Source organism: Trachypithecus francoisi, unplaced genomic scaffold (genome assembly GCF_009764315.1).
Source record: "Trachypithecus francoisi isolate TF-2019V2 unplaced genomic scaffold, Tfra_2.0 Lachesis_group13, whole genome shotgun sequence".
In the NCBI taxonomy this organism is placed as follows: Eukaryota; Metazoa; Chordata; class Mammalia; order Primates; family Cercopithecidae; genus Trachypithecus; species Trachypithecus francoisi.
The window spans coordinates 82,736,138-82,759,494 of NW_022681458.1; the positions used below are offsets into that span (position 1 = coordinate 82,736,138).

At 38.6% G+C, this 23,357-nt stretch overlaps 1 protein-coding gene across 5 annotated transcripts in view; it reads left to right on the forward strand.

Annotated features, from left to right (window-relative positions):
* PLA2R1 (phospholipase A2 receptor 1) overlaps positions 1-23,357 on the forward strand; it is a 140,524-nt gene that overhangs the window by 67,104 nt on the left and 50,063 nt on the right. For 4 of the 5 annotated variants that reach the window (XM_033231336.1, XM_033231338.1, XM_033231335.1 and 1 more), the window contains exons 12-17: positions 12,000-12,202; positions 15,254-15,399; positions 19,316-19,400; positions 21,846-21,978; positions 22,542-22,577; positions 23,059-23,216. In XM_033231336.1, coding sequence (XP_033087227.1) covers positions 12,000-12,202; positions 15,254-15,399; positions 19,316-19,400; positions 21,846-21,978; positions 22,542-22,577; positions 23,059-23,216 — 761 coding nt within the window. The remainder of the gene's footprint in view (positions 1-11,999; positions 12,203-15,253; positions 15,400-19,315; positions 19,401-21,845; positions 21,979-22,541; positions 22,578-23,058; positions 23,217-23,357) is intronic. The other variant, XM_033231340.1, reaches the window with a different exon arrangement.

The following is a 23,357-nucleotide window of genomic DNA, read 5'->3' on the forward strand; positions in this document are numbered from 1 at the left end:
CAATACCATCTTTGCTCTCATCTTTAAAAGGATTATAATTTGCTGTTGCTGCTTAGTTTTGAAAATTCTGAACTATTTCATTTCTGTTAGCCATGATTTTGTTGTTGCTATCTTTGCAGCGAATATTTGTTTAGATGTATTCATATGCTAACTATATTTATTTCATTTCTAGAAAGCCTATTTCTGTTTTAATTTGGTTTGTGGCTCTTTGTAGTCACTTGTTTCCTACTCATATTTTAAAGATTCTCTTTTATTTCCTTAAATATATCCAAGTTATTTTGTATTTGGTTTCTAGCAATCTCATACCTGAAGTTTTATGGGTCTGTTTCTGGATCTCATTTCTTTCACTTTGTGGGTTTTGCCTGGAACTGCTGACTTTTCTGTGTACTTTATTTATGGGAGTTCTCTAACCCCTAGTTGAAGTTGGGCTCCTCCAGTGAAAATTAGCATTTGTTTCCATCACTCAGTTTGAGGCACTACCAACTAAGGACCACTTTATAAGCTCTGACTGAGGTTTTCTTGAACACATAGGTAGCATGAGTTCGATGACTAACCTGCATGAAGTTTGAGTTGTGGTTATAAATTCTTTAGAAAGTTATTTCTTTTCTTATTATTCACTGCCAAGATTGACAGAGACAAGTTTCCTTACAAACAGCTGAGTGAGTATGTTCTCATGTACGCTTACCAAAAGTGACCATTTGGGATTCTATTTTATGCAAATTTCTTCTATTAGACTTTTCATTTTGTATATCTGTTAAGCTTCATCTCCTCTCCCTCAAAATCTCCATACAACTATCAAAGCAGATGCTCAAGGTCTCCAGAATTAGAAAGAAACCTTTAGGGTAAATCCCACTAGGAAGGTAGTTTGGCTACCATGGTTCATACTTTTACTTCATTTGCAAGCTCTATAGATTTGTTTATTTTATGCCAACTCAGCCATACATTTATAAAGATGTTTTCAAAATGTTTTATCTAGCATTTCAACTAGTTTGACTGAAAGAATCTTTCAGGGTACGTAATCTGCTGTTTATTTCTCATAGCACCATTTATTTTAACACATGAGATTTTAGGACAGAGAAGAGATAAACACATGTATTCAGGGTACTGCTCAATCTTTGAGATGTCTCCCTCTGTGTTTTTTTAAAAATTTTTTCTTTCTATAACCCTATTGCATAATTAAAGCCATTCATTTAATGAGCTTTTATAGGGCATTTGTATGACAAGGGACATTTAAAAATTACCTAATGTGCATGCCTTCATGTTGCTGTAATCTAGGAGTGGTGATAGCAAATACAACAAATAACTCGTATATACAGTCTTAGTCATTCCTGCTGCTATAACAAAATATCACACATTGGGTAATTTATAAATAACAAAAATGTATTTCTCACAGTTCTAGAGGCTGGGAAGTCCAAGATTAAGGTGCTAGCAGATTCAGTGTCTGCTGAAGGCCTTCTTGCAGCACCCTCACATGGTAGAAGGGAAAAAGAGCAAAACGAGAGTAGAACACCCCCTCAGCCTCTTTTATAAAAGCATTAATCCCTTTCATGAGGATGGAGCACTCATGACTTTATTACTTCCCAGAAGGCCCTGCTTCTTAATACTATCACATATGAATTTTGGAGGGATATATTACATTCAAACCATGGCAACAGGAAAATATGTGGTGAGTGCTGTAAGAAGTATAAAATAAAGTATTCTAATAGTTAAATGAAGGGAAGATTTATTGAAGTTACCATAAAGTTCAAGAGGAAGTGGCCTTTCACCTGGGATTGAAAATGTCTGAAATATAGTAGGATTTAGTGGTTAAAGAAGTAAAAAGAATTTTCTCAGCAGAAGCAAATATATGAGGCAACGCTGAGAAATTTTAGGAGCACTGTGTATTTAGAGATTAAGATATATGCAAAAGAGTTGTAAAAGATAAGGCCAGAGTAGGATATTGAAACCACAGCCTAATATTACAAGCTAAAGAGTTTTCACTTCTTCTCTAGGTATAGGAAGCCACTAGAGGTTTTGGATCAAAAAATATTAAGATCAGAAGTGTTCTTCATTGAGGGTGTTAAGTAAGGTGATATAAATAGATATAAGAGACTGCACTGCAGGATAACATATGCATAAAGAGTACCTACCCACTACTGAGTTGGACCAAAGTTCAAATTCCAGCATTATGATCTCAGAGAAATTACTTAATCTCTCCATATCTCAGTTTCCTCTTCTTTAAAATAAGGACAGTAATAGTATCTACCTTACAGGATTGTTGTGAGGATTAAAAGAAATATTACATAGTTGCTACTGCATTGTAAATAATTAATAAATATTAGCCTTTCTTATTGCAGAGAAATAATTTGCAGGATTTTACCTAAAGCTACAGACAATGACATTGCTAACCTATTAGAGTTCCTCACCCATACATTCTAAGATGCAGGACCTATTCTGTGCTGGACCAGTTACCAATGTGAGCACCCTGGGAAACCACAGAGCTTTAAAGGAAGGTATGACTGTGGCCTACACACACATTTCCCCAACACTTATGAGCTAGTGTTAAACGTTTTTTTAAAAATTCCTTTAGACCTCCTGAGATTAGAAGAAAGAAAAAAGAGAGAGATCAAAGAAAGTCAGTTTACTTTCCCTCTGTTAAATACATGTTTAAAACCCTGTACTTTTGAATACTTAAGTTTAGAAGTTACACCATCCTAATGAGTAAAGAGCTGAACAAACTGAAAAATCAACAACTCTTCTTAGACCCATCACAAGGCAAACCACTGCCGCCCAAAACTGGAAAAATACAAAGATACAGAGAATCACAATTTCCTGGATCAGAAACCCATCAGCAGAAACCTCCAGAGGAACCAGTGCTGGCAGAGGAACATCTGAACTGTCATTGATAAAATTGCTGGAGGCTCAGCGCAGACAACTCTGAGGGTTCTCCCGGGTGACCCAGTCATAGGGACCCCCACACTTTTGTGAGTTCTAGTTCTAGGTAATCTATCAGGTTATCACAGTGAAATATCAGAGAAAAAATTCCCTAATGCTTCCAGCAGAGGGAGAGGAAAAGGAACCATTTTGAAATATAGCAAAGCATTCCGTTCCTAACAAGGCCCCACCTCAGGAGAGGCTATTTTATGAGACTGCTGCTGGAGTTTTATCAGAGCCTGACTCATCTGGAGGAAGGGAAATCTACAACTCCAGCCAGCTCTATCCTTTCATGTGATGGATAGGAAATACCCCGCTCCAGCTCTCTAGCCATCCTGTCCCACCAAGCAGGGAAAAATAACTGAGAAGCATTCGCTGGTCAAGGGCGCAGTCCAGGAACACAGGCTCACCAAAAGGCTGAAACCTAATGGTAAAATTGTTGAACACTTCCCCTCCTCTCACACCTTACCATTCCGTCGCAAAGGCCTGTTTACTGCAGTTTCTTTTATCCAGTATATTACATCCACTTTTCAACAAAAATATTACAAGACATACTAAAAGGCAAGAAACACAGTTTGAAGAGACTGAACAAGCATCAGAGCCAGTCAGCTATGACAGGGATGTTGAAATTACCAGACAAGCAATTTTTTAAAAATATGATTAATATGCTAAGGGCTTCAATGGGAAAAGTAGACAACATGCAAGAACAACTGGATCCTGTAAGCAGAGAGGTGGAGAGTCTAAGAAAACAAAACAAAACAAAACAAAACAAAAAGAAATGCTACAGATCAAAACACCATCACAGAAATGAAGAATGCTTTTGATGAGTTTATAGTAGACTGGACACACAAGAGAAAAGAATCTCTGAGTTTGAGTATGTGATAATACAAACTTCTGAAACTGAAAAACAAAGAGGAAAAAGACTGAAACAGAACAGAATATTCCAGAACTGTGGGACAACTACAAACTGTGTAATGGGAATATCAGAAGGAAAAGAAAGAAATAAAGGAAAAGAAGCAATATTTGAAGCAATAATAACTGAGAATTTCCCCCAAGTTAATATCAGACACCAAACCGCAGATCCAGGAAACTCTGAGAACATCAACCAAGATAAACGCACGAAAAACCACACGCAGACACACGTAGACATGTATTCGAACTTCAGAAAATGAAAAATAAAGACAAAATCTTGAAAGAAGCCAGAGGGGAAAAAACACCTTACCTCTGGAGGAGCAAAGATAAGAATTATATCTGACTGCTCTTCAGAAATCATCGAAGCAAGAAGAAGGTAGCATGAAATATTTAAAGTGTTAAGAGAAAAAAACCCTGCAACTTAGGATTCTATACTCTGTGAAATTATCCTTTAAAAATGAAGGAGAATTTTTATCAGATTTTATCTGATTTTTATCAGACAAACAAAAATTCGGGAAATTTGTTGCTAGTACACCTACCTTGCAAGAAATATTCAAAGAAATTCTTCAGAGAGAAGGAAAATGATATAGAAGCTCAGATCTATGTAAAGAAAGAAGGAGCATCAGAGAATAAATGACGGTAAAATAAAAACTTCTATTTTTCTTATTCTTAATTGATCCAACAAATAATAGTATGTTTAAAATAATAGCAGCAATATATTCAGACATAGGTGAGATAGATAGATGATAGATGATAGAGTTGCTTTTATACTAGTGAAATCAGTGACAGAGATGGCGCAAGGGATGAGAGGGACTTTGGGTGGTTGTGATGTGTCCGTGTAGGTTCATCAGTGGTAATAAATGTACCACTGTGGTGTGGGATGTCTATAGTGAAGGAGATTGGAGGGCAGTGGTGTTAGAGGGGAGCTCTCTGCATTTTGCACTCAATTTTGCTGTCAACCTAAAACTTTCTGTTATTAATTTTTTTAAATTATACTTTTGAAAGATGCATGCAAAGTGAAATGAAGACAAATTAGTTTTTTGTATATAAACATCAGTTTAGGAAATTTGTATGGAAACTGGTGACTTTCCATAGCTCCAAACAAGTAACATAATTCACTCAACAGAAAGACCTTGTTCTACAAATCTATGAATATTATTAAAATAAAGAGAGTAATAAACTTCCATGTCACACTATACTGCAAAAAAAAAAAAAAAAAGTTTAGGTATCATTTCTATACACTTAGGAATTTTGTTAGGAATGTCTATACTTGTCAAAATAAATTAATACATTTTGAGTAGAGAAAATCTTTGGTTTTTAATATTAAGTTTCTTGGGGGCATATTTAGATGTCGGAAATCTGGAATTGAAGCAGAGCTTCTTGCCATTCATAAGTTTCTGCTGTAATTTATTTGAGTGGCACTACTCTTTTTCTCTTTTCCCTAAAGCAAAAATAATGCCATGATGTTCAGTTTGGCTGCTCAAGCTGATTGACACTGAGTAAATTGTCTCTGAATAAGATGAAAATGTAAATCTTTTTGAAGAAAATAGCAATATAAAAGCTTCTGTGTTTCCCTTTTTCTTTTAAATTGCAACTTGCAGAAACACTACCTAAATCACCTTTTCTTTCCTGCCTGTCACAAAATAATACATTAGCTTCGTCCCCACGTCAGAATCTTAATCCAGCAAAGACTAACTACATGAATTGACCACTGAACAGGAAGCCTACAGCTTTTTGTAAACTCAGCCAGGACTCTGTCTTTATGTCATACCAGCAAAATATTCACCCACCCCACATCCCACACCACAGTGTATATTTGCTACAACTGACAAACTTGCATGAACACATCAGAACCCCCAAAGTCTCTCTCATCCTTCCTATCATTCCTGTCACTCATTTCATTTGCATAAAAGCAAATCAGAAGGGAATCACCTTTCCGCCATTTTTTTTTCAACTTAGTATTATGTTCGCCAAATGGTATTACCACCAGATGGTATCTACCAGTAGTAGAACCACCAAGCATCAGAAATTATCAATTCATGACCAATCTTCTTCCATCTGTACCCTCACCCCTTTCCCATATTTTTTCATAGCAAATCCTCAACATCGTATTGTTTCATCTATAAATATTTCAGTATTATTTCCAAAAAATGGAGACTTCTTTTTAAAAGACATAATAATACAATTATCACCCCTTAAAGTAATTAACTATAATTGCCTATCATTATAAATCTTCAGTTAATGCTCAAATTTCTAAATGGCTCATAAATATTATGTAATGTATTTTACAGCTAGTTTGAATCAAGATCCAAAGAAGGTTCACGCTTTGTAATTGGTTGATAGATCTCCTAAAGTCTGTTTTCATCTCTGTGTTTCCCGCCCCTCCCCAATTTCCACCCCTGCATTTATTTGCTAATGCAAATGTGCTTTGTCTTATAAATTTTCCTGCGGTCTGGGCTTTGTTGATTGTATTCACATCACATTGTTTAATGTGTTACTCTATTTTCTTTTTCATAAAATAGGCATTTTTATTTTATTTTATTTTATTTTATTTTATTTTATTTTATTTTTTGAGGCGGAGTCTCGCTCTGTCGCCCAGGCTGGAGTGCAGTGGCGCAATCTTGGTTCACTGCAAGCTCCGCCTCCCAGGTTCACGCCATTCTCCTGCCTCAGCCTCCCAAGTAGCTGGGACTACAGGCGCCCGCCACCTCGCCCAGCTAGTTTTTTGTATTTTTAGTAGAGACGGGGTTTCACCATGTTAGCCAGGATGGTCTCGATCTCCTGACCTCGTGATCCGCCCATCTCGGCCTCCCAAAGTGCTGGGATTACAGGCTTGAGCCACCGCGCCCGGCCGGCATTTTTATTTTTAAAAAGAATGAAAGGATTGATCAAAATCAGATTTTTTTTTTTTGAAAGATCATTTCATAGGTAGTTGCGTGCTCTGTCTGGAGGCACATAATGTCCAATTTTTTTCTCTTTTTGTGATAGTAGCAGCCTTTGATGGTCAATTCTTAGATCCATTGACTCATTAGGGGTTTCTTCATTTATAACTGGGATAGTCCTATAAAGAGGTAATTCCTTTCAATCAATTTTTTGTTACCCCATGGTACAATTTTTATAGGAAACACAGAACAAGTGCTTAGTTCTTTCCCTTTACTAGCTTTCAAAATAATTATTTCTTCATTAGCATCCTTCATCCATGACCCATTAGAGGTGTTTTTCTTTTTTTAGCATTACCTTGAAGTAAGGGTTTTAAACATAGTTGATATGTTTTAGTCCGTTGGAATTATCCTTTTTAATGCTCAAATTGCCCCATCTTTGTGATGGGAATCTCTTCAAGGAATATCTTCTGAATCCTTCTGATGTGATCCTAGTAGTCTTTGATAGTGTCCGTGCTATCTGGTATGACAAGATATAAATTTCTGCTGCAGACCTAGAAGCATCCATTGCATCAAGGAACCCTGGTTTCTTTCGATGGGAAATGATATTATTTCAGCATCACAGACTGGGCTTCTGGGTTCTCGTTGTTTGTGGTTTGTTATTGTTTCTAGGCCATTTCAGTGGACAGATCTAGGAAGTGTGTGTTTGTGGGCATGTGCGTGTAAGATTAAACACTTTTTGAGCTCAGATTCATACTTGCAATTTGAATTCAGGACTACAAAGTTAATTAACCTATATTTTAACTATATTTCCTTTCTTTCATGCCAAATTTCCCATTCTTAAAACACCAGAAAGTCCTGTTATTTTTAGTAAAAAGCGACAACAAAGGCTCTCTATGACAGTTGGTATTTCAAGAGAAATGAAATATTCAGCTGAAACAGGAAAAATGGTTTTCATCCATACTAATTATTGCCACTGATTAAATGGAAAGATGATAAATTAGCTTCTCAATCAAGGAGAAGCTAATGCTTAGAAACTAAAATGTAATTTGTACCTAAATTCAAGATTCAATATAAGTGGAGGTTGCTCTATGGCGAAAGAAAATAGGTGAGTCTATATTTGTTAAGACGTTCAAAAACACTTTTCCAAGTTATATTAGAGGCTCATAGTTGTCTGTATTGAGAAAAATAAACACTTTCGATCAGTCCTTTGCAGCCATCCATAACTCAGGCTCTGTGAAAAATGTTTTGTTTCTAGACCTAGATACCCCTGGCATGTTCCATTCCTGTGGGATGACTCCGGGGCATGTTTACCCCGATTGTTCTGAGCCCGTGGAAATCTGCAAGTGACAAGGAAAATAAGATCCCAATAGAGCAAGTCAGGTTTATTTTCTTGAAAGTGCCCTGCACATAGTGAGGAGTAGTAAGAAGCCTGTCCTGTCAGTAGGCCAATCCATTTTAAGGCTCATCAGAGCTCTGAAACGAACCACCACATAAATAAGGATAAACCCAGTCTAATTTCTGAGAAGCCGTTAGAACATTGACATATCTCCTCATAATCATGTAAGTAACTGTCATGCAAAGTAAAAATGTGACAGTAGATCTTCAAGGAAATGCTGTGGCCACACACAGGAGAGAAACAGGATCAGGGGAATGTGAGAGAGCTCCATGGAACAGGAGCATAATTTTAGGGGAACTCATTCATTCATTTATTCAACTGCTTATCGAACGCCCACCCACTCACTCTGTACCTTGATACTGTCTCACAGTAGACCCAAATAAATCTGGTTTCAAATCCTGGAGCAAGCCCACTACATTTGTGGCCTTTGGCAAGTTACTAAGCCTCTGTGCCCTAATTTTTCCATCTGCACAATCAGGCACTAATGCCTGTCTCAAAGAGTTTCTGAAGTTAAACAGGGAAAAGACCATATAAATTGCCTAGCACAGTGCCTGGCAGATACACAGCATTGTAGGAAACTTGCCTAGCCTACTCAAAGAGCTTCACTTTCCTCTGTTAGAGGAGAGAAGGAGAGAGAGGGAAGGTGAGAGGGTAGAGGACTTGAGAGATGAGGATGTAAAGGGTTGTTGCAGGGAACTGGAAAATAAGTAGGCAGACTCAAGTGAAATAATTGCCTAGAGGCACTGAAAAGCCAGCACAAAAAGGTTTGGTCAATGGGTTTGTTTTTAGGTATTTGAGCAGAGAGGTGGACAGTGGAGGTTTTCCCAGCTCACTTAATTTTGCATAGTTAGATAACTTGGTGAATTAGAATTTCTTAATTGACAGAAAGTCTCCCCATTCATGTTTGCAGGAGAGAGTGAGTGGGGTGAGGGTATGGCAGGTAAGGAGAATCTATCAAAATGTGAGATTCACCACTGAGAATAATCATTTTTCTTCCCCAGTGGGAAGTGAGTTATCAAATTTAAGAACAATTTCTCTGAAAGAAAATTCGCCTCTGCTCTTTCCCACACCCTTACCCTTATTATTTGGCTTTGCAAGCATCCCCACAATATAGGCTTATAAATTTAGTTTATCTCTCCCTTAGCCTGGTCTCCCTTTATTATACCACTTTACTGCTTCTTTGGGGCTGAGACTCTAAAATTTGGGTCAAATGTTCCATTAAGTTAACCACTTTAGAATACCAATACCACTCCTGCAGCACTTTTCATCTTCATAGTGGTTCACAAACATCTCCTTCTTCACTAATGAAGATGAGTCGAATATCTTATAGCATCTAAAACCAAAGCTATTTAATCATTGTCTGATGTGGGAAAGTGAGACAAAATGCAAGACCAACAAAAAAGTATATTACATTTCAAACTTGCTGATTCAAACTTTTGAAAAATTCTTTGAACATACAGGCAGAACTCATGCCACAAAATCCTAGTTTTTGTAATGAAAATGGCCATAAGCATGATAGCAGCATTGCAGGGGTATATTTAGCTTTTCATATTTTATAGAGTGCTTTTCAATTCATTATTTCATTTGATCTTCATGAAAACCCACGAGAAGAAAAGGAATTATTATTCACATATTTTAGACAAGGCCTATTGTGATTAATTCACATCCTCAAGTTTCCAGTTACTGAAGATTTGTGCTGGGACTAGAACCCCAAACTTCACGCTCCAGGTCCGAAGTTCTTTCCACTACCTGTGCTGTGCAGTTTCTGGAGGTTCCACTGGGGCCCCTCAAAGGATGGGGGAATGGAGCAGGAATGTGTGTGTTCCCTCCTCTTTCAACTAGAGCAGCTCCACAAATATATTGTATCCGGGGCTTCCACATGGATTTCTCCGGTTCGGGTTTATTGCACAGAGCATGCAGTATCTCCTCTATTGTTCATGATCCAGCTGGACTGTGAGCTACATTCTGAAGTTACTCAACAGGCCTTCAAAGCTCCACTAATGGCAGGGGCAGTTACATACTATAATCTCTCCCCCTTGCCTGCCCACAACCTTGCATCTATAACACCAGCTAGCTGTTCTCGGCCAGTAGAGCCATCTGATGGATTTTGGATGCACCAACTCTTCCTTGACTTCCTTTTCTTCTATATGAGACATAGCGTGTTTCCTCTTTTACCACTGGCCATTTTTACCTTTGAGGCTCTCTGATTAATCACACAGGCCCAGGGAGTTCTTCCAGATCAGAACCGCCTTGCCATGGTGATGCTGGTGCCTATAACACACTTGTGCAGCCAGGACTGTTGAAGACACAAACACTCATACACTCATTCTTTAGCAAATGATTCCATTCCTAAAGAGATGCTCTATGTCGTCCTTTGTCTTCTTTCTTCTCACTTGCACTCTTCGTTTTCCCTCTCTTTTGTCTTTCCATGAGCATAAAACAATCAGAACATAGATGACAGGCACAATGCCAGTTACTCAGTATCTGAAAACATTGAAGCCATTACTTCTGAAGGGAAATTAAGCAAGATAAATATCAAGTAGCAAGTGACGACATTTTTTAAAGAGTCTTCAGGTACAGAATCATCGCAAGTCTTCAGATGCTTTGTCTATAATCACTCTCTTTTTTCAAGCATGCCTTGAAAACTCATGTCTCCTTTTCATCCTTCAAAATTCAGCTCAAATGTCACTTCCTGCAAATGTTTTACTGACATCTCTGGTGAGGCTCCATCACCCCTTCTGATGTCTCCTCCAGAACTTTGAACACACCTTTTACTATGGCACTTTACACATTATATTTATTACAATTGCTTGTTTATGTGTCTGTATCTCACACTAAACTAAGAATTGGTTTTTGGTTTGCTTTGCTTCATCCTTTTCTTCCAAGCAGCTAATATACAACCTAGCTGAGCACATTGCAGATGTACAATTTTTTATTGTTGTTGATGAACGTGAATTTAGTTAATTAAATGATCACCCAGGATTCAAGAAAAAACAAGCTCATTCTTACTCATTTTAATTCTATTTTTGGAATAGAATTGCTTTCTACTATTCTTCACTGAAATTTGAAGTGTATTTTTTTTTTTTTTTTTTTTGCTGTCATATGAGTTGTATAGATTTTGCTGACAAACTTAAGAATCTTAATTTATACATTGCTTCTGTGGAAAAACACATTTTACCTTCTAAAATGTTCAAGCATACACAAAGAAAAAAGTGGAGTTTTGTCCATAACTAGTATATCACATTTCCCAATATCTCACATATACTATGAAGGTGGGAGGGAAAATCTCTGTACTTCGCTTTTCATACAAAAGCCTCTCTCTCTCTAATTCTGTTTCTCTCTTCCTTTTCTCTGATGTCAGCCTTGTCCCTGCCCCCAGATCTTTACCTCATTTAAAGAATTCATCTCATTCTCTTCATTCTTCCAAGGTTTACAGTTTGGTTTTCTGTTGTATACTTTATGGTTGACCTTGAATCTGTTATTCACATATTTTCCCCTGTTGAATCCAGTTGTTAGAGGATGAGCACTATGCACTTTTCATTGCTGATTTTTCACAGTGAGATTTCGAAGTATAATATTGAAATACGGGGGATATTTTGGTTCCAGGTAGGAATAGCTCCTAATTCTTCATCATTTGCCATCTGAGCACAAAGCAGACAAGGTCCAAATTTCAGCCTTCACACTCTCTTTTCTCTCTTTCCCATCTTGCATTATTTTCTCCAGAGATGAAGAGAAATGACATAATCAGGTCAATAAGACATTCGTTTTCATCTTGATTGTTCCTGTCTGGGTGCTTAATTATGAGATGTCAATTATTCAACACTCTAAAGAGCAGTCTTCTGAGCACAAAACGTTTCAGTTGTCTGGTATTAAAAGTGCTTGTTTTCTGCTTTTAGGCTACAGTGGTGGCTGTGTTGCCATGCGAGGAAGGCATCCACTTGGTAGCTGGGAAGTGAAGGACTGTCGGCACTTTAAGGCAATGTCCTTGTGCAAGCAGCCAGTTGAAAATCAGGAAACAGCAGAGTATGAAGAGAGATGGCCCTTTCACCCCTGCTATCTGGACTGGGAGTCAGAGCCTGGTCTGGCCAGCTGCTTCAAGGTGATACCAAGGTTACATGGGCATTCTTAACAGGACTAACACTATTTTAATTTGATCCATGTATCCCAAATTCCTTTATTCCAGGACTCTTTTTTTTCCAGAACAGTGCCTGACAGACAGCAGGTACTTAATCAACATTTGTTGCCTGTCTCTGTCCTTTCAATCATATTCCAAATAATTTTTAAGTAAAAAAAAAAATTGACACATCCTGGTGATATTGAAGGCTTCCTCATGAAGATTGATATCTGTTCAGCAGAAATACCATGCACTTGGCCAGGCATGGTGGTTCATGCCTGTAATCCCAGCACTTTGGCAGGCCAAGGCAGGCATATCACTTGAGGTCAGGAGTTCCAGACCAGCCTGGCCAACATGATGAAATTCCATCTCTACTAAAAATACAAAAAGTAGCCGGGCGTGGTAGCATGCACCTGTAGTCCCAGCTACTTGGAAGGCTGAGACAGGAGAATTGCTTGAACCCGGGAGGCAGAGGTTGCAGTGAGCCGAGACTGCACCACAGCGTTCCATCCTGGGCAACACAGCGAGACTCTGTCTCAAAAAAAAAAAAGAAAAGAAAGAAAGAAAAGAAATACCATTAATCCCTGGAAGGAGGGCACCGTGCTCTGGTTATCACTCCTAGGGGAGAACTCTAAACACCTAACCAGTTTCTGCATAAGTTCCTAGCTCTGACAGGAGTTTTTGCACAAACTTGGCTGCCAGAGTATGAATCTGGTGAGACAGAATTCCCACACAACAAGATGGGCAAAATAACTTTATTACAGGGTGAGTACTCCTTTTCTGAAATGCTTGGAACCAGAAGTGCTTTGGATTTCGGATTTTTTTAATATATATATTTGCATAGTACTTACCAGTTGAGCATCCCAAATCTGAAAATTCAAACTCCAAAATGCTCTAGTGAGCATTTCCTTTGAGTGTCTGGTCACTGCTCAAAAAGTTTTGGATTTTGGAGCATTTTGGAGTTTGGATTTTTAGATTTGGGATGCTCAACTTGTATTCACAGATAGGCAGCAAGAAGCAACCGAAGCCTAGGATCTATGGTGAGCCATTCCCCCAAGGCTCAGGAAAGCACCCCAGGAAGATGGAATCTTGTCTGCACATGCCCCACTTTGCAGGACAGCTGAGGGCTCCGGAAAGCGCTCCTCTCTGGGTTTTTATCCGAGGTACTACCTGGATCACTGAGCTAAAGTATTGCAAGACATCCTATTCTAGGAGGGATAAGGACAATTCCTCCTTATCTCATGATATTGCACTCTTGGTACACTCTGCCTGAGAATTGCCAAGAAAAAGAGGAAGAGCTGGGTCAGCAAGGGTCATCTGGAGACCTGTCCTCCTGCAATATTGTTAATACACCAAGTGAAGGAGGCAGACACTCAGAGGGTGTTAAGTGGTATAATTTCATATTGTTTGTAAACCAACAAATAAAGTTTTTATTATTGAATGATACAATTTTACTAATAAGGATAGCTTTTGCAGCTTGCCAGACACCTGAAGATCAAACAAATTAATGCATATGGTTGATTTGTATGTGTATAATGTGTGTGTGTGTGTGTGTATGTGAAGAAATTTCTATTTTTAAAATAGATCCTTTAGATCCTACATTTAAATTAGTTCCTACAATCTTGTCAGAAACACATTTTTTGAAATATGATTTTTTAAAATGTTTGGTGGTTTTGTTTTGGTTTATTTTACAAATAGGGTTTCACTAAGTCTTGGGAGAAAGTTCCCCAGCAGCTCTGCACAGCAGAGCAGAACGAAGACAGACTCTATCTCCGGAACTGTTGTAGCTTGTACATGGCATGAAGCGGCTGTGAATGTGCTCAATTTAAATTGTACACATATATAATCCTACATTACATTCATAGAATAATAGGCCCAAAAGTGGCCTCGCCCAGTAATAAGTTAAACCTTAGAGATCAGTAAACTGAGGCATGTGAAATGTAGTGATTTGCCCAAGATCATGATTATTTATTGACAGAGTTGGAATAAATCCCTGGTTTGGGACTTCTGGTCTGGTGCCTTTTCTACTATATATCACCCTGATATGTCGACAAATGCATGGTGTGTGTGTGATAGGCATGGTAGTAGGATTTATGAATTTAGAGTGATTCAGGAAGAGGTTCCCAGAGGAGGCAAGTTTTGACATATAATTTAAAAGATGGAAAGGTTGTTCTGTGGTCCACAGGACTTGGAAAGCTATTCATTCTGGTCTCAGCAAATAAGAGCCTGGGGAGGGCTGGCCACAGGGTGTACCTGTCTGGCATCAGAGGCTCAGGCTTAGTGCGAGGCAGTTAAAAATAAGAAGGGTACAGAGGACTGGGATTGCAAGCTCTGGGTCTTCAGTCCCTTTCCCCAATCTTAAATAAAGCCAACAGAAGACCTTCCATTCAGCTGGCTTCTTCCTGCCACCATGAAGACAGCTGAGAAGCAGCAGAGATTTTAGAGACAGCTGAACCACTGCATCTGCCAGTTCAACTAAGATCCAAAGACTCTAGAAATAGAGCTACCCTAGGTCCCAGGTCTCATTTCTCATTTCTTGCCCTGGGTCAGGCAGAGTAATGATCAGTCTGCTAATTCTAATCTGTCAGAAGGCAGTCTGGTGGGATGGAAGTTTATGGACTCTGGAAGCAAGGAATTGTAGGTCTAATCCTAGCTCTGCCAGTTTATAGCTGTGTGACCTAAAATTCTTAACCTCTCTTGGCCTGACTTTATTTATCTATTGACAAATACTTACTGAGGGACAAGTACATGCCAGTCACAGAAGATTTAGGGTGAAAAAAAATTCTTCAAAAAGCTCATTTATAAAACTGAGTTTATTACATTCTCATCAGGAATTTGTTATGAGGATAAAAGGAACTAATAATTTTATGATGACTGGGCACATTCTAGTTCAGTAAATGTTACTTCCTCCCTCTAGATCAAGCTCTTATAAAGAATAATGACAATTATATTAATATTACTCTCACTTTCTAGAGCAGAGTTTAACAACCTCACCTTATCTATAACAATGTTAATTTATTTTCTTTTACTGTACAGGTATTTCATAGTGAAAAAGTTCTGATGAAAAGAACATGGAGAGAAGCTGAAGCATTTTGCGAAGAATTTGGAGCTCATCTTGCAAGCTTTGCCCACATTGAGGAAGAGAATTTTGTGAATGAGCTCTTACATTCAAAATTTAATTGGTAAATACTTGTTAATTATGAAAAATTATAGTCAAATATTCTATCTCTCAGTAATGGCTTCTGAGGGGTGAGTATCTCAAGTAGTTATTTAAAATTCCCATATTTGTATTACACCCAAAGCCAAGAAAAATAAATATAGTTTTATATTTATAGTTTTATATTTATCTTGTACCAGGTTCTCATTTCATAAAACAAAGAACAAAGTGACAATTGTTTAGATATTTGAAATCTTTTCTTTGTGCCTCAAGTCAGAACTGTAGAGCTTTCCTGCCAAACTCAGGAATGATCTACCCCAGTGGTTTTCAAAGTGTTGTGGAAGGATCCCGAGAATCCTGGAACCCCAGGAGTATGAGAGGGCCATGTAGGCAGAGCTCCTGGTTCCTTCCACGCCTCACCAGAGCAGCTCCAACCAGCTCCACTGCTGATTATTTTGTATATAATTTGATCCTATGTAAGATTTTGTTTGAAAAAAAAAAGAGTCCCAGTAATTTTTTTTTTAATTCCAACCCAACCTCCTAAGTTTTCATTTGAGGAAACAAACTTTCTCGTATCTGTATCCACCGTGCAAGTTTACAGAACCTTGAATTCAGTGGAGTTAGAAATTCAAGCTTAAATTGGAAGAACTCTCAACTGTCTTGTGCTACCTGCCACCACATACCGTGGTCATCCGCTGTCTGCGTAATTCCTTCCAATTTCAGAATGCTTCTTATTTGGGAGAAAGCCCATTCCATTGCAGAAGGTTGGTTTCAAAGAGCAGTTTTCTAATAAGCTAGAAATCTGCCTCCCCTCAATTTGAGCTAGAGCAAATACAGATCAAATCTATGCTATTTTCAAATATTTGAAGACAGTCATCTTGTCCCCTTCCTGTGAACCCCCCACTCCCCACTTTGGCCTCTCACTTTGGAATGTTCTGTCAGTCAGCCTGCACTGTGAGAGTATCTTCTGTGGAAGGGGCACAGTTACATGCATAGCTGGTTGGAGAATTCAATAGATGTGACAGACAAAATCCTGCCTCTGAGGATGTTGTGATCAGCACAACTTCATGGCTCTCTATATTTATTTAATGAAAACAACTATAATAATAGGTACTCTGCTTTGAGCTCTGGAAATCTGAAGTCTCAATGAAACACTGGCCTGAATCCCAGAGAAAAATCCCGTACTATTTTTTGAGGAAAATCCTCCTCGCCTTTCCCACAAGTTTCCTTGTAGGACAGTCCCATGAAAAGATTAACATGCAACATCTGTCAAATTATTCATCTTCCACATCTACAACAATGACCTTAAAGCTGGGAGTTTTTGACATCTCTCCATGTGAGTCTTGTACAGCATTCTGCCCGGAAGGAAGGAGATTTTATGGTAAAATATGTTTGCAAAACAATGTACAGTCTTGGAGATTTGCCATGTACATTAGCATCATAAAGGGTTCTAGAAGGAAGCACTTTCTTTGACCACAAATCCCTTTTTTAAGAACACTTATTGACATCCCACAGAACTGCTAGTCCCTTCGGGAAATGCTGACATGAGGCCATGACTCAGGAACCTGGCTCCTCATCACACTTGGTCAGAACACCTTTTTTACAGAGCTTTCTGGCCTCACACCAGAGCTGCTGAGTCAGACTCTCTGAGTCTGAAGAAAAGTTTAAGAAGCTTCCTGGCTAATTGGATTATCAGCCAGGTCTGAGGCCATAAATCCAAGGAATAGGTGATAGTCTCCATTGTTCAAAGTTACATTTTACTTCATTACTTTAGCTTCCTGCAGAACATATTTGCATATTCTGCCTTTGCATTTTAGTGAGGTTTGCCATATGACAACCACATACAAACTGCTTCCCAGTTTGCTTTAAGATCAAATGTCACTGTCATTTCTGTTTATATAAGTTCTCGTGCTTAAAATGTCTCGTAGAATTTCGTCCCAAGCATCTATCAAATCCTAGTTTTTCAATATCTGATCACAAAAGCCGTATAATATGAGCCAGGCACAGTGGGTCACAGGGCTTTGGGACACCAAGGTGGAAGGAACACTTAAGACCAGGAATTCAAGGCCAGCCTAGGCAGCATAGTGAGACTCAGTTTGTACCGAAAAAATTTCACAATTAGCCGTGTGTGGTGGCCACGCCTGTAGTCCCAGCAAAACCTAGTTCGAAGTTACAGTGAGGTATGATTTTGCCACTGCACTCCAGCTGGGCAACAGAGCGAGAACCATCTTTAAAGAAAATATTTAAACATTCTTGACTGGGCGCAGTGACTCACACCTGTAATTGTAGCACTTTGAGAGGCCAAGGCAGATTGCTTGAGCTCAGGAGTTAGAGAACAGCCTGGGCAACATGGTAAAACCCCATCTCTACCAAAAAAAAATAGCCAGGTGTAGTGGCACACGTCTGTAGTACCAGCTCAGGAGACTGAGCTGAGGTAGGAGTATCAGTTGAGCCCAGGAAGAGGAGGTTGCAGTGAGCCAAGATTGTGCCACTATACTCCAGCCTGGGTGACAGTGTAACCCTGTCTCAAAAAAAAAAAAAAATTATCAGTAACTGTGTATATTTCACTTTATTCCCAGATTACAAGAGAATTCAGTCAAATCTGATGCTTAATTATAGCAAACATACCAGATCTCACAGTTAGCAGGTATAGCAGGTATGCTGCTTTTCCTTCCTATGGCACTGCTTTTCTATTTCTATTAATCAGACATACACACACACACACACACGTATGCACATACATGTGTGTTTATTAAATGTTATACTATTTCAGGAAACTGATGAAGAGAAGGTAAATACCATTTCCCCTTCCAGGAGCCAGTATATAGCAGGAAAGACATAGATCTCTGAATTCAGTGAGGAAAGACAAAGGTCACAACACCAGGAGAGTGACATGGATTTTCAGCCTATGCCATGGAGATTAGTGTGCTTGGCTTAAACGGAAGGTGGCCATTCTCACCTTCTCCCAACCTTCAATGTAAGGTGTCATCATGACAGTGACCAACTGGGCACCAGTGATCTCTTGGATTTCTAAGCTGAATTTGCTTTTAATTTGTGTCATCCAGGCAGAGTAGCTGACATATCTGAGAAGGAATTCCTCGGAATAGGTTTGCTTCTCTGCACAAAGGAAAATAAAGTATCTGTCCTGACATCTGAATCTTTTAAATCTTTGATTCTTCAAAATTATTCTCAGCAAATGATCTTAGTGAGATGGTTCATTGCACAATTAGGCTTTATTACTCGATTGATTGAGGACTCTGGACACATTTGTACTCTGCCTCATAGAGGAGAAGGGGACTCTCTGTGGAGCTTCTCGCCAAGTCTAAACCAATGGTGATGACTGAAGTTAATCTACCATGGCTCAGGGTGACTGGCTTTAGAATTATTTATGTTGATATCTGAAAAAAAAAAAAACCTACTGTGTACCTTTTATTCAATGAAGATGATGATGGCTGACTTTCAGAGAATACATGAACGTTTAACAAAAGAACAACAAATCAAAGCATAGTAACGTAGAATAAATAGTATAGTGAAGTAGTAAACACACAGTAAAGTAGCGAAAGGTCCTCTTGGCTAGAGATTTCCAAAATTTCTTACCAATTTTCTTTTCATGTGTTCTTGTCCTGACTGAAAGGCTTTGCTATTCCTGATGAGAAACTCATGTTCTCAATAAAAGCTGACTTTTCCCCAACTGTATATCACCTGTGAGCAAATCACACAAACCAAGAGAAATAGAATGTGAGGCTTATTCTTCTCTCAATTCATGTCATAGCACAGCGTTTTGCACATTTAAAATGTTCATTGCTTGTTGACTTGATCAATCCTGCCAGTAGCATCAGCTGTTTCCTGCATACATGAATATTTTTGAATGTTTTTTAACCTTTCACATAATGCTGTAAATTTGATGGGAAAGGCAAAGCTTTTGTTTCTTCTCTTCACAGGACAGAAGAAAGGCAGTTCTGGATTGGATTTAATAAACGAAACCCACTGAATGCTGGCTCGTGGGAGTGGTCTGATAGAACTCCTGTAAGTCTTTTCAAACTGGAGAAAAGGGATGGATTCAAAACAAGTGGCCCCAGAACCACGTGGTAAACCAAGAGAACCTAGAAATGATGGCCAGAGCTCCCATGACAAAACTGCACCAGACCTTGGTACCAGGAGAATTATTTGGCAAGGTCCTGGGAAATGTTTGCTAGCCACATTGTTCTGAGGCCATTGTACAATCTCAGCCTGAAAAATTATCAAAAACCTCCAAAAAGTCTCCCCAAACCATCCTGAAAAAGAATAAAAAACCTCCAAAAAGTCCCCCCCAAACCATCTCCCATATGAAGAGTCTCTCCGGCAGAGAAGCAGCTATTCTTTTAAATAACACAAGACTCCCTTTACCCTGTACCTCCCTATCCTGCATAGCACCTGATGTCTGAGTATGGGAACCTTGTCCGTGTCATAATGAAAGGAAGATTATTTTGGAGAATGATTTTTCATTTACTTCACTCTGAAAGGACAGTAATGCAAGTTTTAGAAATATCACCTTCTAGAGCAAGTTGTTCCAGAAGGAAAAAAGTCTTGCTTTTCATTCATTCCCATACTTGCAAACCTCTATGAAGGACAGAGAGAACTCACTATTGCATTTTTTTTTCAGTTGCAATTGGTAATTCTCACATTTTTCTCAAAATGACAGGGAAAAAAACTGAAGTAGTATCCTAGATTGAAGTGGGATCCATCCTACGGCACATGAAAAATCACATTATTCACTTTCACCTGTGAAATGGGGCGACTCCTGAGAGACTGCAGTGAGCACTTCATGCAACTGCTGTCGATTGAGTCCTCATATTGTTCTAAGCACCGAGCTGAATGCACTCCTACATGATCTCATTTCATCCTTACAATAAGTCAGTACCATGGGTATTAGAATGATTAAGTGGTTTGCCTAAAATAATACATAGGAGAGCCAGGATTTGCACACAGGTTGTCTGACTCCAAAGTCACAATGCTATAATACCTCACGGTTGGCAAAATATCAGTAGCCAAACTTTGAAGTAGTAAAAAACAATAGAGAAAGCCCCGTACCAAGGTGATGTTCAAATGAGTGTCAAGGAAGAGGTTTATAGGAGAGAGTAGGAAGAGATTTTAAAGGTCATTCAGCCCCACTAATCTATTTTGCTGATAAAGAAACCAAGGCTCAGAAAACAGAAAAGGCATAGCAGGGTCAACTTGCCCCATAAATGGCAGCCACTACATGGGACAGCTGGGTGGTTCAAGCCAATATAGTACTTGAAAAAGAAAATGTGATACATAGAGGTTGAGAACACTTTCTTTTGTTTTAGTGTAACAAACTCATTAGTAATAGGAGAGGAATAGACAAACTGGGTCAGAATAAATTAGATAAGGCCATGAAGCAGTGGCCGAACTTCTCACCAATATCTGCTGGACAAAATGAATTCAAATCACACCATTTTCTGAACCTGAGGATATACATATTTAAGATAGATGAATTATTGCATGACGGTGTACATGTTTGAGGAGGAACATAAGGGATTTAAAAGCATCCTTTTTCCCCCAAATTTTTATCCCAATTTTACTTGTTGTCCATCCATTCTTCTGTGAGGTAGTCATTAAATAATTGAGAAGGTTGAGTCTTTAATACCCTTGTAATGTGAATTATATGAGTTATGTGGTCATTCATGGAAAGTGACCAGATAGATTCCTGATTAAAGCTAACTATGGCTCAGAATTTAGTTATTAGAGGCAAAAAACTTAGCATATGTTCAAAGTAATCAAAATCAAAGTTAATACCAAGATCTGGCACACCCTTGAGTCCCTAAGTCTACCCAGGATCCCAAGGCTAGAAAATGTTCCCAGTTGGAAAAAGATGCAAAAAAAAGCGTGCATTTCATTTGTTCCTTCTGGAGAAAGGAGTAGCGTACCTTTTTTTATTTTTATTTTATTTATTTATTTATTTATTTGAGACGGAGTCTTGTTCTGTCACCCAGGATGGAGTGTGGTGGTGCGATCTCTGTTCACTGCAAGCTCCGCCTCCCAGGTTCACGCCATTCTCCTGCCTCAGCCTCCCCGAGTAGCTGGGACTACATGTGGCTGCCACCACGCCTGGCTAATTTTTTGTTTTTGTGTTTTTAGTAGAGACAGGTTTTCACCATGTTAGCCAGGATGGTCTCAATCTCTTGACCTTGTGATCCGCCCACCTCGGCCTCCCAAAGTGCTGGGATTACAGGCGTTAGACACCACGTCCGGCTTTTTTTTTTTTTTAAGCATCTTTAAATTTAAAAAGCTAAATATTGATTAGCTTATTCTTCACAAATGTGAAATAACCTTCAACTAGAATGACATCCAGACATTTCTGAAGCTTCCTGTGGAAGCCTATAATGCTTATGTACAGGAATGCCCTTTTTGATCTTTTGAAACTTTGTAGGGGGATCATCATTAAGAAATAATGAACTTCATCTGCTGCAGGTTGTCTCTTCGTTTTTAGACAATAATTATTTTGGAGAAGATGCAAGAAACTGTGCTGTTTATAAGGCAAACAAAACATTGTTGCCCTTACACTGTGGTTCCAAACGTGAATGGATATGCAAAATCCCAAGAGGTAAAAATAGTAATAAGATCTTTGCTATGTGTTTGATTTCTAATAATCTCTAGTACTTTCTCAGTTTAAACACCCCAAACCACAATATCAACAACCTGCATGATAAACCAAATTACACTATTGTAGCAAAAAATGTTTCTATACGAAATGAGAAAAAGTGACACCAATGCAGGATGCCAAGGTAGTTCACTGGGAACTAAGGTAACCAGCTAATATTCCAGAATATTTATAGGGCAAGTATAGTCCGGGAGAAATGTCACTTTGACATTACAAAGGAAACAGAATTACTTGTACAACGAGTAAGTGGAAGCACCTAGTACAGTGTGTGACACACAGTGGCCTCAGCAAGTGCTCATGTCCTTCGTTCTTTAATCAGAAGCCTCTCTGGAGCCTCCTCTTCAAGTGTGAGAACTCACCACATATTCCAAACAGCACAATGTGCCTGTTTTAAAGTGATATTTTAAAAGATGAAGGACAAAATAGCGTGTTTAGAGCTGAAGTAATTCACAGACAATGCACTTGAGAAGCAAGATCAGTCAAAGTGATTTGCTTTCACTTTGCAGATGTGAAACCCAAGATTCCCTTCTGGTACCAGTACGGTAAGAATGACTCTGCAGCTCTTCAATTTCTAATTATTAATATATGCCATATAAGTGCTACTATATAGCATTAATGTGTTGTTATATTTCTCAAATCAAGCCTCTCTTTTCTTGTGTCAACCTCGAGCTAATTTGTTCAAATTAATTATTAATAAATGTAGTCATTAAATATGGTTAAGGACTAGTATCGTCAATCATTTTTATGACATGTGATTTTTAAATATGTATCTACCCCTGATCTTTTAATCCTGGTGAAGGTATCTTGCAAGAGATAGACCAAGGAAAAAAAGCAAGTTATTTATCTATTTATGTGCATGTGTCTGTGTGTGTGTGCGGTGTGTGTGTGTGCAAATTTGTGTGTGTGTGTGTGTGTATATACAATTATTTTTAATGCTGAGTGACCAAATCACAAATTTGAGGTGAATCCTAGCATGCCTATTTATCTTTTCGGCACTATTTTCACTGTTTGTTTTTCTTTCAGATGTACCCTGGCTCTTTTATCAGGATGCAGAATACCTTTTTCATACCTTTGCCTCAGAATGGTCGAATTTTGGGTTTGTCTGTAGCTGGCTGCACAGTGATCTTCTTACAATTCATTCTGCACATGAGCAAGAATTCATCCACAGCAAAATTAAAACGGTACTTGAACATAACTCACCACGAAAAATTCAGAGTTTAGCGCCTTCTTTTACCCCTAGGATGGAGGGAGGGATGGTTTTCTCGGTTTGACTTCGGATATTTATTTAAATTTCAGTAAAAGCCATAGATTTCAGTAAAACC